At 38.2% G+C, this 19,027-nt stretch overlaps 1 protein-coding gene across 1 annotated transcript in view; it reads left to right on the top strand.

The window, feature by feature from the left end:
• Positions 1-18,663, top strand: part of LOC149251381 (protein POLLEN DEFECTIVE IN GUIDANCE 1-like) — an 87,405-nt gene extending 68,742 nt beyond the window's left edge. The window contains exons 8-11 of the mRNA XM_089459396.1: positions 17,203-17,300; positions 17,476-17,598; positions 17,840-17,908; positions 18,131-18,663. Coding sequence (XP_089315522.1) covers positions 17,203-17,300; positions 17,476-17,598; positions 17,840-17,908; positions 18,131-18,337 — 497 coding nt within the window. The 3' untranslated portion in view covers positions 18,338-18,663. The remainder of the gene's footprint in view (positions 1-17,202; positions 17,301-17,475; positions 17,599-17,839; positions 17,909-18,130) is intronic.
• Positions 18,664-19,027: the final 364 nt, after the last annotated feature.

The raw sequence follows: 19,027 nt of genomic DNA, 5'->3' as shown, positions 1-19,027 counted from the left end.
TATGAAGTGAGCAGGGAAGCGATATGGTTAAGGAAGATGTTATCTGATCTGTTTGTAGGATTGTTGGATCCTATGATAATACATTGTGATAATACCAACTGTATTAGACTATCCTGAAGCTGATTTTGTGATAATACTAGTGTATTGAAGCTGGCGTATATCCTCACCGATGATCAAACTGCTGATATTTTGACAAAATGCTTTCCCAATAAGAAGCTTGTGTATTTTAGAAACAAGCTTGGATTGGTTGACGTATCTTCCCTAGTTGAGAGGGAGAGATAGGCACATCATTCTTGTCTTCATTTTGGATGAAAGAATGGAGGATTGAGTAATCATCTGGCATCCGATACTCTTTGAGGATGTGGTAGGACATCCAAGATAAGAGTTAGGTAAGAGGATTGATATTCTTTGAGGGTTGGGGACCCAAGATAAGAATAGTCCTAGAAGATCATACTCGGTGAACACCCGGGTGGGTATGTACCTTGAGAGACAATGATGAGGGTGTCTATAATCATTGGTCTTACCAACATTGTGCTTTGATCTATTGAGAGATAGAGCTACTAGTCAAGGCCTTGCTATGTGACAATGTTGGTTATAATCATGCTATACAGATGGATTACTAGTCCAACTCTACTTATGAGACCTCTTCAATATTGAGAATAGTCATGTACCATTTATGAATACCTCCCTTGTTAAGAGGGAGTGTTGAAGAAAGTGTAACTAGGTCCGGTCTTCATAAATATGAATGTACTATTGATTCTTGTATTTTGTAAAAGAAAGAAAAATGATTGTTATTATTATTGAGCTTGGGTTTCTTGCCCAAGAAATTTGTTTTATAGGCCAGACACTAATTGAAAGTGCTTCTAGGATTGTCTTAGGTAAATAAGTCAATTAGGGACATTATCATAATATGAAGACCCCATCGGGCATCTTGTAAATTGTAAAAAGAATTATTTTTTGTATTTTATTGAGCCTTCCAAGATCAAGTCAGCCTGCCAACCTGTCAAGTCGGCCTAGAAGTTGGAATTCGTACCCCTGGAAGACCTATATATAGAAGACAATTCGACCTCATTTGGACACATTCATTCCTCTCTCTCTCATGTGAAGGAAGAAGCAGAAAAAGGCAAGCGAAGAAGGCAGAAGAAGGAGAAGAAGTGTTTTGGGTTTTTCTCTCTCTTTCTCTCCAGACGTGCAAAGAAGAAGGCCGAAATTTTGTAGTTTTTCGCTAGGGTTTCTACTGTTGGGCTAGGGTTTCGTTGTGGAGGTTCGATTTGGTGGAAAAGAGCTGAAGGAAGGGCCAATAAAGTCCCCTTCTAGATGCATAAGACAAATAAGGTCAAGTGAGGCAACTGGAGGCAAAGAAGAAGCAGTTCTAGTCCACACGTGCCAAGTAGACCCTGCTGTCAGTTAGGGCCGAAAAGTTGTGGCTATGGTCGAAGTAGTGTTGCTGGAAGAGATTTTGCTGGGTTTGGAAAGTAGTGAAGCAAGCACGTTCTTGAGAAGCTAATCTTGGTCTTGGAAGGGCTTCAATGTTGGTCAAGGGTCTTTGTATTCGTCAATAAAGAATCTATAAGAATAGATTGAAGGGTTTTCCTCTCAAGAGGAGAGGTTTTGCCTTGGCTTGGAGCCTACATCTTGTGTACTTGTGTCTTGTTGATCTTCTTGTTTTGGTAGCTGTTTGTTGACACCTAATCCTTGTGATTGGGTGAATTAATGTAAATAGATAAATAGGAAATATGAACAGTCATCGGGAGACGAACTGAACAGTCTCTCCCTCGTGTATATAATGAAGACCTACTTGAAGGAATAAAGCAGTCGAATCATTTTTGCCTTATGGAGTTACTGCCTGGCCTGACATGGTATCAGAGCCAGCACCTTTTTTTAGTTTCCCTTTGCTTTGTAACTCCCTCCTGCATATTCTGCTTATATTTTGCCCATGGTCTGCAGGCTGACATCTCTGTCAAATCCCTGCTAAATCTCATTCATAGTTTAATGTATTCGTTGAAGTGCGTTACCTCTTGAAGGAGTCGATTCGTTGCGTTGGAGCTGATTGTTGCATCAAACGCACTGTAGCCGTAGGTGCTGCGGTGTATGGTGCTGTTTATGCTAGCCGACCTCCCTCCACGCTGGTATAACCGCGCTCCAGGTTCAATCCTTTTTTGAAAATCTTGGAAAACGTTGATATATATGCTGTTGACATGGTATTTTTAACGCTGGTCTGCTCCATATATACTATTTTTAACGCTGATCTGCTCCATATGTACGCTGTTGACATGGTATTTTAACGCTGGTCTGCTCCATCTATACGCTGTTGACATGGTTTTTTTAACGCTGGTCTGCTCCATATAAACGCTGTTGACATGGTATACGCTGCTCCAACAGTTCTTATTGTTTAACGTTGCCAATATATCCGTTTACGCTGCCCACGCTACCCAAACATTTACACTGCTCCGTATATCTGTTTACACTGTGGTCTTCGCTGTGGTATTCGCTGCCCATACATTCATTTACACTGCCCATATTTTACATTTACGCTGTGGTATAATACATTCGCCACTAGTCCGACTTGCTGGTTCTGTCGCTGGTGCCTCACACAGGTCTCTCACTACGTTGCCACACCACATGTCGTCTCTCCCCACTGCGCAACAGAACCACACTTAAGTTTTTTATTCATAAATCAGTGTGGCACGGATTTATTATGTGTGTTCTTTAATACTGGAATATTGACATAAAAGATATGCTTGCTGGCGATTTTTGATGGACGCTGAACGCAGAAGCTCAATGCTAAATATGGAAGTTTAGTAAAATTTTTATTGTCATCGACATGGTAAACCGTGGATTGAACCCACGACCAGCTGAATACATGGTATACTGAGGACGCTGTTGATATTTACGCTATAAAACTTTGTGTATTTACCTAGCTTGGTGACCGTGCTTAGTGCTTGGTGCCTTTTTTAATGATGGATTCATGATTTCTGCATTGACTTCTTCTTATGAAGTGTGGAGTTCTCCTTATGATGTGCTGGTGAACTGTTGGATTACAAATATCATGGGCTAGTTAACACTATCTCTCTGCGTTGAATGCATGCCCTATGTATGATGTCCATATATATGACATGATATGGTATAATATTGGAATATATATTGCATGATATATAAATATTGAGAGCTTGCAGTTGATTCCATTTTGTAAAGACATAGCAAATTACTATTAGTGTTTTGCTACGAATATTATAATTATTTTTTGGGCTTAGTTCAAATTTTTATGATGGAGAAGTTTGTTGAAAAAGTGAAGGGTTTGGAAAAGAAGACAACTCTTCTTTCACACAGAGAGGATAATCTTGCTCAAGATTCTTCCAGAGCAAGTGGTAGAAGAGATTTCAGAGGCAGGGGGGGCAGAGACTCTCAAGGAGAAAAGGCAGATTTACATTGCATTTGCTGCAAAAGAAATGGATCACATGATGCCTCTACATGCAAGCTACCATGGGACAAAATTGAGCAGAAAAGAAACCAACAGAAAGGTAAAACTGATGATATATATTATAGACAAAGGTAAAGCACTTGAATCCGCTCACTATGTTGTGGCACAATGTAACATTGGAGTAAATGAAGATTTATTTAATGCTTCACTTGCTTTTTGGAAAAATGATTGGTTGCTTGACTCAGGAGCAACTTGCCACATGACTCGTAGAAAAGATTTTTTTGAAGATTTCACTGACAATGTTGATGGAGCAGTATACTTTGTAGATCAATCAAAAATCAAGCTATCAGGGCTTGGCACAATCAGACTTAAACTGCCTAGTCTTCCAGACTTTCTTCTGGATCATGTTCTTTATCTCCCATAGCTCAAGAGAAACTTTTTGACCTTGGTCCACATCCGCCAGCAAGGTCACTCCATTCATATGTTTGATGGCAAGGTTGAGGTGAGAAAAGCATCTGACCACTCACTTGTCATGAGGGGAATGGAAGAAGGAAGGCTTCTCAAACTGCAAGGAACCTCTGCTCATGCACAACATTTCTCATACAATTCTCATCACGAAGAAGATACACTTCCATCAAGTTTATTATGGCATGCTAGATTTGGACATTTGAACTATGACAGTCTCCGCTTATTGAAGAAAAATGGTGTTGCTGGTTTGCCTACAATTCCTAGGAAACTTAAGCAATGTGATGCTTGCATTCTAGGAAAGCATACCAAACAGTCTTTTCATGATTCACATTCAAGAGCACATAGAAAACTTGAACTCATTCATTTAGATTTATGTGGTCCAATGCCTGTTCCTTTTGCAAATGGAAATAAATATATCATGACATTTATTGACGACTACACCAGAATGTGTTGGGTTTATTTATTGAAGAACAAATCTGATGCTTTTCAAACATGCAAGAATTTTCATAAATGGATTGAAAATGATGCACAGTCTCATATTGGGTCTATTCGCACTGATAATGGAAAAGGATACACATCAAATGAATTTGAAAACTATCTTCGCCAACATGGGATCAAACATCAAACAACTGTGCCTTATAATCCCCAACAGAATGGTGTAGCTGAAAGAATGAATAGGACAATCTTAAATATGGTACGATCCATGCTCTTCTTCAAAAATGTAAAGATAATGTTTTGGGCTGATGTTGTTCTATGTGCTGCATATATAAAGAATAGATGTCCATCTAATGCTATAAGAAACAAGACTCCATATGAAATGTGGTATGGACATGTTCCTTCGGTAAAGCATCTCAGGGTCTTTGTTTCCACCTGTTATGCCTTGATACCAAAGGTACATAGAAACAAACTTGGTGCTAGAAGTCGTAAGTGTATCTTTCTGGGGTATTCAAACAACTCCAAAGCATACCGCCTCTATGATGATGTAAATAAGAAGTTTGTTGTATCTAGAGATGTAATTTTTCTTGAATCATCCAAAACTGACAATGTTGTTGAGCGGCAACTTGATGGCTTGGATAGATTCGCAAAAGCAAAATCATTTCAAGAATTTGATAATCAGATTCCACATCTTGAAGGGGGGATTCCTATACTAGATCAACATGTGGAATCTTCTTCTGAGGAACAATCTCCCTCGCATGAAACTCCAACAACGGATGATGCTTTAAGTGATGTAATTGATAGAATTGGGAGACTCAATCTTGATTCAGTCCCAACTCAATCAACGGAGCAGCCTGGACCATCTAAAAAAGGTCCCCCAAAGTGGGTGACAAAGACACTTGAAAGTGTTCATCCTGATGAAGTTGGAAAGGCAGGAACCAGAAATTCAAACCGGCAAAATGGAGGTGATGTAGATGACTCTAATTCACCTGTTGATATGGATGTTTCTTATGATTGTGAATTGAACTTGTCTACAGAATTTGAACCAACTTCCTTCAAAGAAGTTGCTTCTCATGATGAATGGAAAGAAGCGATGCAAAAGGAGTATGATGCCCTCATGAAGAACGACACTTGGAAGTTGGTTGATCCTCCATTAGGAACCAAACCAATTGGCTGCAAGTGGGTCTACAAGAACAAGTATAAAGCTGATGGCTCACTTGACAAGCACAAAGCTAGGCTTGTGGCAAAAGGTTTTGCACAGAAGGAAGGGGTTGATTATGAAGAGACTTTTGCCCCCACAACAAAATGGGCTACCATCCGGACACTCTTTGCACTAGCAGCTCAGAACGGTTGGAAAGTCCATCAAATGGATGTAAAAACTGCTTTCTTGAATGGAGATCTAAAAGAGAATGTTTTTATGTCCCAGCCTAAAGGATTTGCTGTGAAAGGACATGAACATAAAGTGTGCAAACTTGTGAAGTCCTTGTATGGCCTCAAACAAGCACCGCGAGCCTGGTATGAAAAACTAACTGAGCATCTTCTGAAACTCAATTTCAAACTTTTTGATCTTGATGATGCAACTTTGTTTGTCAAGAAAGTTGGCAAAACAGTTGTATATCTTGTGGTGTATGTAGATGATCTTTTGATGACAAGGAACAATGAAAGCTACATTGCATCCATAAAGAAGGAATTGGGGAAAAGTTTTGAAATGACTGATTTGGGCTATGTTCATTACTATCTTGGCATTGAAGTAACCCAACATCCAAAGTCCATATTTATTTCTCAAAAGAAATACATTGGAGATCTGTTGAACAGGTTTGGCATGACAGAGTGCAATCCTCTCACTACTCCAATGGAACAAAACTTAAAGCTCACATCTATTGAAGGAAAAGAATTTGAGGATGCAACAAAGTATAGACAGCTTGTAGGAAGTCTCAACTACCTAACTACTACCAGACCAGACATTTCATTTGCTGTTGGAATTCTCTCCAGGTTTATGAAAAAGCCTTGTGAGGGACATTGGTCTGCTGCAAAAAGAGTTCTAAGGTACTTGAAGGGAACTCAAGACTTTGGAATCAAGTATACACAGGTGGACGATTTCAGTTTGATTGGATACTCTGATTCAGACTTCGATGGAGACAAAGAAACTGGGGTATCAACTTCAGGATATGCTATGAGTCTTGGATCAGGAGCTGTCTCCTGGAGATCACGCAAACAATCAGTTCCAGCAAATTCCACAACAGAAGCAGAATACATGGCAGCAGCTGAAGCAACAAAAGGAATTGTGTGGCTCAGGAAGATTCTTGAAGATTTGCAAGTAAAACAAGTACAATAAACTCCACTCATGATTGACAATACCTCTGCAATAAAGTTGGCCAAGAACCCAAAGTTCCATGATCGAACGAAGCACATCAATACTAAATATCATCTGATTCGACATCATGTTGAGGCCAAAACAATCCATCTTCGTCATTGTTCCACAAATGAGAAAATTGCAGACATATTCACCAAAGCGCTAGGAAGGGAAAAGCTTGAACGATTCAGAATGATGCTTGGACTCACCAACATCCCTTCAGACTAAGGGGGGGAATGTTGACACCTAATCCTTGTGATTGGGTGAATTAATGTAAATAGATAAACAGGAAATATGAACAGTCATCGGGAGACGAACTGAACAGTCTCTCCCTCATGTATATAATGAATACCTACTTGAAGGAATAAAGCAGTCGAATCATTTTTGCCTTATGGAGTTACTGCCTGGCCTGACACTGTTTTTATGATTGAAGAACACACTGTAATAATAATAATAAGTAAAAAGACATCACAAGCAGTTATCATTATTAGAAGAATCATTAATGTCATCTTGCCTTAGATTCTTCAACAAAAGGCCCTGTCTTAAATACAACCTAGCTGCCATTACATGAGAGGGCATGATCTTTGATTGTGCCTCTTAGTTTAGAAATTAAATTAAATTAATGATTACATAACATTGCCTTCCTCTTGAAAGAATGCTTTGTCCTCAAAGCATAGGTAACGAAGGATGATGTTGATGGAATGCTTTGGTCTTCCAAGCGGCTTCTTCTTCTAGTAGGTCCTTCCACTTAATCAGGTATTCTTTGATTACTCATGATCACAACTTCTTTTCCCTGACACTGATGACTCCTGGTTTTAAAATGATCTTCCCCTCGTCATCTAATGTCAGAGTGTTGTCTGTGCCACTTGGTGTTTGCCAAGTGCCTTTTTAAGGATAGATACATGGAAGATGTTGTGAACACAACTTTTATGAGGAAGGCTTAAGTTGTATGCTACTTGGATAATCTTTTTGTTAGTCTGGTATGGTCCATATAAATTGGGTGCCAATTTGTTTTTTCCTTTTTGTTTCAAGGACAATTGCTTGTAGGGCTGAAGTTTAACAAATACCCATTCCCCAACTTCAAATTCTCTTTTTGTTTTGTTTCAGTTAACCTGCAGCTTCATACGATTTCTTGCAATATTTAGATTCTCCTTTAGTGCTTGGAATACTTCTTTATTTTCTTCTAACTGATTTTTAATTGCTAGAAGTTTTGTCTCGATAATGGCAAGGGCCTTCTATTTAGGAGGTTCATAACTGTACGGAGCTTGAAATAGAGTCATTTTCGCTGAAGTGTGGTAAGTGGAATTGTACCACCATTCGATGAGATGTAACCATTGAGCCCACTTATTTTGTTTGTCTGTTGCATAACAACGTAGGTAGGCTTCTAAACATTTATTGACAACTTCTGTTTGACCATCTGTTTGAGGATGGTATGCTGAACTCATGTTGAGGTAGGTTCCTATATGTTTGAAAAATTCCTTCCAGAAATTGCCTTTGAATTTGGCATCTCTATCGCTAACAATGACTTTGGGAAACCCATGTAGTTTGTAGACATTCTTGCAAAATATCTCAACAATTTGTTTTGTTGAGTCTGATTTCTTCATTCCTATGAAGTGTGCATATTTGGTGAGTCTGTCGACTACTACAAGAATTTTGTCTTTGTCATATGACATGGGTAACCCTTCAATAAAGTCCATTGATATTTCTTCCCACTTTTGGTTTGGAATATTTAAGGGATGGAGTAGCTTGGGTGTCATAATGTTCTCATTCTTATTTCTCTAGCATTGCTCACACTCTGCTACATATCTTGGATTTCATTATTCATTCCTTTCCATAAAAATGATTGGTGTGCATTATAGTAGGTTTTAAGGAAACCTACTATGTCCCGCTGATAGTGAATCACGAGACTCCTTAAGAACCTTGGACTTAAATTTGGAATTTGGGTTTAGGTTAATCCTTCCTTTATACCAAAGAATATCATTTTTCCGTTCGAATTTTGAATTATGAGCAGGATTATTGATTATAGCACATGTTTCCAGATCTTTTGCATACTCACTTCGAATTTCATTAAGCCATTCTGGGACTACAACTGAGATTGCAAGTAATGATGACTCTTCATCTTTTATGGATAGAGCATTTGCTACCACATTGTCCTTCCCCTTTTTATGTAATATTTCCACGTCAAAGGCAACAATTTTTTCGATCCACTTTTGTTGTTCAGTAGGAAGTGTTTTCTGCCGGAGGTGTTGAAGACTGTTATGGTTTGTTCGTATTAGAAACTTACTTCCCAAGAGATATTGTCTCCACTTCGCTAGTGCATGCATAATGATGAGCATTTCCTTATTGTATGTAGACTTTAGACATTCCCTCTTATTGAGCTTCCTGCTTTATGGCCTTCCTGCATCAACACTGCTCCTATTCCAAAACCTAAAGCGTCACCTTCAATTACAAATGGTTTTGAAAAGTCTAGAGTTGTTAATACAGGTGCATTAGACATAATTTTCTTTAGTTCAGAACATTTTTTTGCCTCCTCATCCCACCAAAATGAGTTCTTCTTTAGAAGGTTTGTTAAGGGTGCGGTATACAAAGACAGGTTTGTGGCAAAGGGGTATGCTCAGAGGGAAGGAATAGACCACGAAGACACCTTCGCCCTAGTAGCCAGGTATACATCTATTAAAACAGTGATATCTCTTGCATCACAGATGGGGTGGGAGATTCATCAAATGGATGTCAAGACGACATTCTTGAACGGGGTAATACAAGAGGAAGTATACATTGAACAACCAGAAGGCTTTGAGACACATGAGAAGAAATCTCATGTATGCAGATTAAAGAAATCCTTGTATGGGCTTAAACAGACACCTAGAGCATGGTATGGTTGAATTGATGGTTACTTGCAGAAGACGGGGTTCATCAAGAGTGATGCAGATCCCATCCCTACTATCTCTTTGTACAAAATGAGCCTTTTGTCCTAGTATTATATGTGGATGATCTCTTCTTGACAGGATCATCTAGGCTCATCAAGGACTACAAGAAGAATCTAGCCACATAATTCGACATGAAGGATTTGGGACAGATGCATTATTTCCTGGGGTTGGAAGTTTGGCAGCAGAAGGGTGAGATCTTCCTTGGACAAGGGAGATATGCTACAGAAATCTTGAAGAGATTCATGATGCAGGACTGTAGGCCTATGGCTACTCCAATGATCACCAACTGGAAGAAAATTGATGCATCAGAAGATAAAGATGTTGATCCCACCTTGTACAGGCAACTCATAGGATCCTTGATGTATCTGGTCAATACCAGGCCATACATTTGTTACACTGTCAACACCCTCAGTCAATTCATGGTGGAACCTGCAGCCAAACATGTTCTCAAGTATATACAAGGAATAGTCGAGCATGGACTATTGTACACCAGAGGCAATGACATCAGGCTAAGTGGGTTCACTGACGCAGATTGGGCTGGAAGTTCAGTAGATCGGAAAAGTACCACTGGGTACTGTTTCAACATTGGATCGGGGATGACTTCCTGGTGCAGTAGGAAACAAAAATCCGTAGCTCTGAGCTCAGCTGAAGCAGAATATATGGCCACTAGCATAGCTTCGTGCGAAGCCATATGGCTTAGAAAATTGCTTGTGAACCTATTCAGTAGAAGGATGGATGCGACCAGGATCATGTGTGATAATTAGAGTTGCATCAAGCTCTTTGAGAATCCAATATTTCATGATCGGTCGAAGCACATTGATATCAGGTGTCATTTTGTCAGACACTGTGTCCAACCAGGAGCAGTACAATTGAGCTACACTCCTACAGGAGAACAGGTGGCAAACATCCTCACCAAGGCCTTAGGAAGAACACAGTTCATTTATTTCAGGGAGAAGAGGGAGATGGTAAAGAACCATTTTAGTAGCAGAAATTGATAAGTGTCAGGTGTTGTAGTGCAGTAGTTAGCAGTGCTATAGGCAACATGGGCAACATATGGAGAGGAAGTTGCAGTACAGATGTAGCAGTGGCAGTGTCATGGGCAACAATACAGAAAGCATCAGTGCAGATGGTGTGAGGCATCAGGGCAAGCATCAGCACAAGTACAGGTGCGGAAGGATCAATATGATGTTTCAGCGATGGAGCATTACTAGAGCACATTCCTCGCTAAAAGGGAGTGTTCATTTGTGGTAGCATCAGATGTGCTCTAGCCATGAAAATTAGTGGAGAGGCTAAGGCACGTAAGATCTCCAAAACCCAGAAATCGTTTTTGGGAAATTCCATCCGGTTGGAAAGATTTCAAATAATTAATATTTTTAATGGAGTTCCTAAGTCTATACTTAGGAAAATTAAAATATTAACGGGTATTAATATAAAACTGGGTGAGAAGGTTCTAAATGACGAGGATCAAGCCAAATCTAATCTTAGCCGTTGATTAGGGACTTAATCTCGGCCATTGAAGACTCAACAGGAAAAGTATAAGAGGAGGCTTGAGGGTCAGTTGGAGACACACTAGCAGATACTCAGTATCTCAAGGAAAATCGATTCTCAAAGAGAAGGAGATTGATTTCAGAGGGAGAGTTGCAGGGTGGAGGAAGAGGGGGAATTAACAACAACCAGGGAGCTCAGAAGAAGTGACGCAAGGGCTCTGAGAGACAGCACAGAGGGAGACGCAGATCAAAGAGATGCAGAGAGGGACCAGAGCTGCGTAGAGCCATGCAGAATGATGCAGGGCTGATGCAGTAGAGAAAGGAAGCTCTCCAGGGTGTCAAAAAGTCTTGGAGAAAAGTCTCAGGTGTTTTCTCCCAGTGTCTATGTAAATTTTTCTGTAAAAGCGATTGTTGCTGAAGATTAATAAAACCCTCCTCTGCTGCACCGATTTTCCCGCATTGGGTTTTTCCGGGGACAATTGTCCAAAAATAACTGTGTTGATGTGATTGATTCTTGTGCATATATTTGTTTATGTATAATGGTGTGATATTTGTAGTAGAATTTATTTTAATATTTACTGAAGGGATTTCATAAATAACTTATTGGGAATAATATGTAGGTGAAATAAATCAGTTGCTGCAGTGATAGAATTTATGTTTAGAAATTTTCACACTTAGACATTTTACGGTTTCCCATCCAGCTACGTACTTACCAAATGCTGTGACCAATGCCGAAAGAGCCAGACGCTGATTCGATTGCTGCTTTATCGATTCATTTGTGTCCGCTCCTATACTTATCAATTCATTTACATATAATTAATATTTATACATAATACATATATATATATATATTAATTATTACATAGTTTTGTTATTAGTTGTTATATAATTCATAATTATATAATAATTAATATTTAAATAACTATATATATTAATTAATATTTAGTTATAAAATAAAGTGATTTAAAAAATATGTAAAAATAAATAAATAATAATAATTAGGTCAAATTAAAAAAAAGGGTTACGTTGGATAAGTATGCTCCACCTCAGACCCGCTCAATGGCTTCATCAATGTTGATGGCCGATTTCAATAAAAGACTAGTAGACCTTGAGACTAAGGTGATCGGACAAGGCGATAAAATCGAAGAGCTTTAGAACACAACAAAGGGAATAAAGAGTCAGCTCGAGGAGAACAAGAACGAATTCAAAAAGGATCAGGCAGTTGTTTCAGTTAAGGTGGATCAAACTATGGTTATGTTGGGTTGTATTTGTACTAGCCTGAAGATTACACCCAATCAAATACTCCAGAATAATGAGGCTACTCAACATCTCAATTCTCCAGATTCGTCAAAATCATCAGACGCACATGATAAACCCAAGTCTCCAAAGACATCTTCCACACTTAATCAAGAAAAAAGTAACAAAATTTTTCAAAATAGGCAACTCTAGAATCCATACACCAATATGTTGTTTTCAAATCAATATCCCTTTTTCGCTCTGTCGATAGTGACATATCAACAAAGCTATCCAAATTCGATGGTAACGAAAAATTCAGCGTTGCTTGGCTCAATAAAGAAGAAGAATATTTCGAGATTTATGATATTGACAATGATGATGAAAAGATCAGGCATGCTTCCATGAAAATGGAAGGCGAAGCATATAATTGGTATATGTGGTGGAAAAAGACGACACTTGCTATCAGTTGGAGGAAATATAAGGATGCGTTCTTTAAAAGGTTCCAAGGTGTCAAGGAAGAAGAGTTCTTCTCAACACTCACTAGATTGCAACAAAAAGGAGATGTGGATGAATACACTCGAGAATGGGAGACTTTAGCAACACGAGTACCTGGATTATCAGAAACTCGTCTCATTCAATCATACACCTCGGGACTTAAACCCCATCTACAAGCAGAACTTGAGCTTCATGACATTACATCGATAGAAGTAGCAAGACAAAAAGCAAAAGTTGCTGAAAAGAAATTTGAAAAGATGTTGTGGTCAAAGGTTGAAAGAGTATATTTGAGACGAAGATTTCCCCAGTTTGCGAACACGGATAACACAAAATATGTTCCACCACATCTTCGTGAAGGAGAAAAAACTAACGTGGAAATGCAAAGGATGAAAGAGGGCAAGTGCAAATGCTGTGGCGAAAAATGGGACCCTAAACATAGGTGTGCTAAAGGAAAAGAGACCAAAAACCTGTATAAATGCGAAGCAACTAATGATTCAGACAATGATGAATCAAACGTAGAAGAAATCGAAGATTCCCCGGAATTCTCTCTAGAACTAGATGACGAGAGCATTCCGCAAGTATCATTATCGGCCATGACAGGTATATCACAACCCCAGACATTAAAATTAAAAGGACATATCAAGAAGAACAATGTAATGGTTCTCATTGATACTGGTAGCACCCACAATTGTTTGGACTCAACCATGGTGAAGCGACTCAACATTTTCACATTTCCCATGCCCAACATGAAGGTTATGGTAGTCGACAGTAAGAAAATTGAAAAAGTAGGGAAAGGCCATAAAGTCAAATTGCAGATTCAAGGCTTTAATTTAGAATCTCCGTTCCACAAGGTACCATTAGGAGGAGTGGATGTGGTCTTAGGTATCCAATGGTTACAAACCCTTAGTACTTACTCTGCCAACCATCAAAAGCAATTGATAAAAGATAAATGGGAAGGGCAAAAATACAAATTATATGGGTTCCAACCACTTGAGAACCAAATTGTTTCATCATCCTAGATGATGAAAGTGATTTGGAAAGGAGCGCCAAGCTATGTAGTACAATGTCATCAATTAGAAATGTTAGCTTCAAATCTAGTCAACGAAGAAGCACCAAAAGTCCAAGAGCTAATTGAAAAGCACGGAAAAGTATTCCAAGTCCTTCCCATGAAGGTGCCGCCTAAAAGAGATATTGGGCATACATCAGAAGTCAAAGTAGGATCAAATCCCATCAACATCAAACTATATCGCTACCCACAACATCAAAAAACTGAAATTGAGAGATTAGTCCAAGATCTTTTAAAGTGTGGCATTATCTCAAAAAGTAAAAGTCTGTATGTTTCTCCAGTTCTATTAGTTTGAAAGAAAGATGGATCATTTAGATTATGCGTCGATTATCGAGGACTAAACAAAATAACAATTAAAAACAAGTTTACCATTCCTTTTTTCGATGAAATGTTGGATGAACTACATGGCGCTAAATACTTATCCAAATTGGACCTAAGGTCAGGATATTACCAAATCAGAATAAGATTGGAAGTTGTTTCAAATAATATTGGAAGACGTATCAAAAATTGCGTTTTGAACACATGAAGGTCATTACGAGTTTAAAGTAATGCCTTTCGGTTTAATCAATGCACCGACAACATTCCAAGCTACCATGAACGAGTTATTCTGTCCATATCTAAGGAAGTTTGTGTTACTGTTCTTTGATGACATTTTAATTTACAATAAAACTTGGAAGGAACACCTACAACAGTTGGAGAAAGTTCTTACGGTGTTGGAAGAACATCAGTTCTATGCCAAGAAGTCCAAATGCACTTTTGGGAAGGAAGAAGTAGAATATCTTAGACATATAATATCCAAGGAAGGAGTTAAAGTAGATCCTAACAAGATCAAGGCTATAAGGGAATGGCCCAAACCAGTTAATATCTCCAAGCTAAGAGGATTCTTAGGGTTGACTGGGTATTATTGAAGATTTATTAAAAACTACGCCCATATAACCACACCCCTATCGAACCTTCTAAAGAAGAACTCATTTCGATGGAATGATGAAGCAGAATAGTGTTTTGAAGACTTGAAGGAAGTTATGTCCAGTGCTCTTGTATTCGCAACTCCAGACTTCTCAAAACCATTTGTAATTGAATGTGATGCTTTGGGTTTTGGCATAGGAGCAGTACTAATGCAGGATGGTCACCCAATCACGTTTGAAAGCAGGAAGCTCAATAAGCAAGAACGTCTCAAGTCTACATGCAACAAGGGAATGCTTGCTATTATGCACACATTAGCCAAATGGAGACAATATCTCTTGGGAAGTAAGTTCTTAATACGAATAGACCATAATAGTCTTTATTATCTACTCCAACAGAAAACACTGTCTACAGAACAACAAAAAAGGATAGAAAAGATCGCTACCTTTGACATGGATATATTACACAAGAAAGAAAAAGATAACGTAGTAGCTGATGCCTTGTTGAGGAAAGACAAAAAACCATCGTCACTTGTAGCGTCAATGGTTGTTCCCGAATGACTTAATGAGATTCGAAGTGAATATGCAAAAGATCCAGAAACAAGTGCTATAATCAATAATCTTCCTCAAAATTCAAAATTTGAATGGAAGAACGATATTCTATGGTACAAGGGAAGAATTCATCTGAATGCAAATTCCAAATTTAAGGCCAAGGTTTGCAAAGAGTTGCATGATTCACCATCAGTCAAACATGTAGAATACTTTAAAACCTACTACAACGCACACCAATCATTCTTTTGGAAGGGAATGAGCAATGATATTCAAAAATATGTAGCCGAATGCGATAAATGCCAGAGGAATAAAAATGAAAATATTATGACACCCGGACTACTTCATCCCTTAAACATTTCGAATCAGAAATGGGAGGAAATATCAATGGACTTTATTGAAGGTTTACCTGTGTCTGATGGTAAGGATAAAATTCTTGTAGTAGTCGACAGACTCACCAAGTATGCTCACTTTATTGCAATGAGGAAATCAGACTTAGCAAAACAAATCGTTGAAACATTTTGCAAAAATGTTTACAAATTACATGGATTTCCCAAGGTTATTGTGAGCGATAGAGATGCCAAATTTAAGGGTAATTTTTGGAAGGAATTCTTCAAACATATAGGTTAATTTTTGGAAGGAATTCTTTGAACATAGAGGAACCTACCTCAACATGAGTTCAACTTACCATCCTCAAACAGATGGCCAAACAGAGGTTGTCAATAAGTGTTTAGAAGCCTACTTACGTTGTTATGCCACAGACAAACAAAATAAGTGGGTTCAGTGGTTACATCTCGCTGAATGGTGGTACAATTCCACTTACCACACATCAGCGAAAATGACTCCTTTTCAAGTTCTGTATGGTTACGAACTGTCGAAATGGAAGGAATTTGCTATCATCGAGACGAAGTTGCCAGTTGTTAAAACCCAGTTAGAAGAAACCCAAAAAGTCGTCCAAACTCTAAAAGAAAATCTAAATAATGAAAGGAATTGTATGAAGCAACAAGCTGACTGAAATAGAACCGAGAGAGAATTTGAAGTTGGAGATTGGGTATTTGTCAAACTTCAACCATACAAGCAGTTGTCCTTAAAACAAAAAGGAAAAAATAAATTGGCACAAAGGTTTTATGGACCATATCAGATCAACAAAAAGATCAGCCAAGTCGCATAAAGTTTATGCCTAACTGATAAAAGTTGTGTTCATAACGTCTTCCATGTATCTTGCCTCTAAAAGGCACTTGGTGAACATCAATCAGCATAGACAACACTTCCGACCTTAGATGACGAAGGAAGGGTTATTCTAGAGCCAGAAGGTATCATATCCAGCAGGGAAAGGAAGCTGTGATCACGAGTAATCAAAGAATACTTGATCAAGTGGAAGGACTTACAAGAAGAAGAAGCTTCTTGGGAGATTGAAGCGTTTCGTCAACAACATCCGTCGTTACGTATGCTTTGAGGACAACGCATCTTTTTGGGAGGAAGGCAATGTTATATAAAAATTAATCATTCTGTAAACTATTAGTTTAATTAGGGCATAGGGCATGATCAATCAGTATTTTCCTCTATGGTCTGTAATCTGTAAACTATTAGTTTAATTAGGGCATAGGGCATGATCAGTTAGTGTTTTCCTCTATGGCCTGTAATCTGTTTTCCTTGTATTGCTGCCAATGTGTTGAAGCTTCTAATTCTTATGTCCTTTTTTTACGTTGAGTCTTGTAATAACATGACAAGTGATGTACCATCTCTCCAGCCGTGCATTACATAGGCCTGAGAGAAATAGGCTCTTATTTTATTGCTTTTCCTATCATGCATGGGCAGATTATATGCAGAGATGACTTTTAAACTGTTGTTTTTCTTCAACAGATACTGTGGAGAGGTTCCATATCACGGCATACATCATATTTGTATTGGCTCAAAACATTTTGGAGGCAGAAAATGCATGGGTTTGGAGTTTTGCAATGGTAAGATTGTTGACTGAACTCCAAGGACATGATATTTTCCACCTTCAATTGTGCTGATTGAATTAAAATACAGGGCAAACGGTGCTTTGAATTTATCTGTTGACTATTGATTAGTCAGAATTTTGTTTTCAGTTAGTCAACTTTCCAATTTCTAATTTTGGTTTTGTGCTTCCAGAACGCATGCATGATTTGGTGCTGTGAAATTCTCGTGGATGTTATCAAGCATGCATTTCTTGCAAAATTTAACGAGATAAAACCGTCTGCTTATTCAGAATTTCTAGAAACTCTCTGCAGACAGGTATTGACCATGATACCACATAAGCGCCTCAACTATGATACCTTGATGATGGAAACTATCATAAAACTATACTATTTATTCATTTAAATGATGACCAACTATTAAAAGGTCATCACGGTAGGAAGAAAATGGGATATAGACAATTGTGTATCTACTCAGTTCCGCTATTTCTGGACGGTATTTTTTTTTTTAAATTTTAATTCTTAATAAACTAATAATTTCTTTGATCTAATGGATGCAGACACTAAACAGCCAATCACAAGAAGTCCATACGACACTGACTTTTATTCCTCTTGCACCAGCATGTGTGGTATGGCCTCTTTTCCATTTAGTAATCGTTTTCACTTGTCATCGTCCATATGTATGCTGGCTTAGTTGTTATGCTGCTTCCTTCTCAAGTATTAACTTTTTTGAACAAATCAGACAAAATATGATTGCCTCGGTAATGATCAACTGAAAAATTAAAAGGAAATAAGATCACTTGCTTCTCTTCCGGAAGATATTTGAAATGCACAATGTCTGTTTTTTACAGGTTATCAGAGTTTTAACACCTATTTATGCTGCACATCTTCCCTATGGCCCATATTGGTGGAGATGGCTTTGGATTACTCTGCATTTTTCGTTGACATATTTTATGTTAGCAACCCTAAAAGTTATTGTTGGGCTTGGCTTGCAGATGCATGCCAAATGGTATGTTTGTCGGTGCCTTAGAAGAAAGAGGCACTTGCATGCTGACTAGGTTATAGCACATTTCATATCAGTGGTTTTAATCGAGTTGAGCAAGGCACCAAATATAGATGCATTGATATAGCACTTTGAAATGGTATAAATTTTTCAATGCTGATCATGTAAATTAACTAGAGAAATCATTGCTTCGTACGTTAATTCCCTGCAGTCAACCGATCATGGGCACATTCCCATTCATTCACTAGGGACCTTGAGAATGCATTCTCAATTTTTTTTTTATTTTCTATTGATAATGAAATTGATATATCAAGGTATCTGCCCGAGCTTCAGTGCATTGTTGCTGGCCCGAGTATTTGTAGGTGCATTGATTTTTTTTTTTTTTTTTTTGTTGTTGTTGTTAATTTTTCTGTTTGTTTTTTGTTGACCAGCACTATAGAAACTGATCTGAATTCATCAGGACACTAACCATTTGTAAGCATCCACAATCACTGAGAGTTTTTCACCATTAGGTGTGGAACTGATGATGCTTCATTATTCTGATTTATTATACAGTTTTTCTGCATCGTCACATTCATGGCAGCCCTCGATTATAATGCTGCTAATGACTTGAAATTAAAACTGCCCATTAGCTGCAAATATTCTGTTTGATATTGTCTAACTTTAATAGCATATTTCTTCGGCATCGTCTCCTTGTGCAGTAATATGAAAGTGTACTAGCTTTTGTATCTGATTACAGCGTTGT

Source organism: Pinus tabuliformis, chromosome 7, assembly GCF_031772625.1.
Source record: "Pinus tabuliformis cultivar Carrire ecotype Pingquan chromosome 7, CPIR1, whole genome shotgun sequence".
Taxonomy (NCBI): domain Eukaryota; kingdom Viridiplantae; phylum Streptophyta; class Pinopsida; order Pinales; family Pinaceae; genus Pinus; species Pinus tabuliformis.
This window is presented reverse-complemented; position numbering and strand designations above follow the sequence as displayed.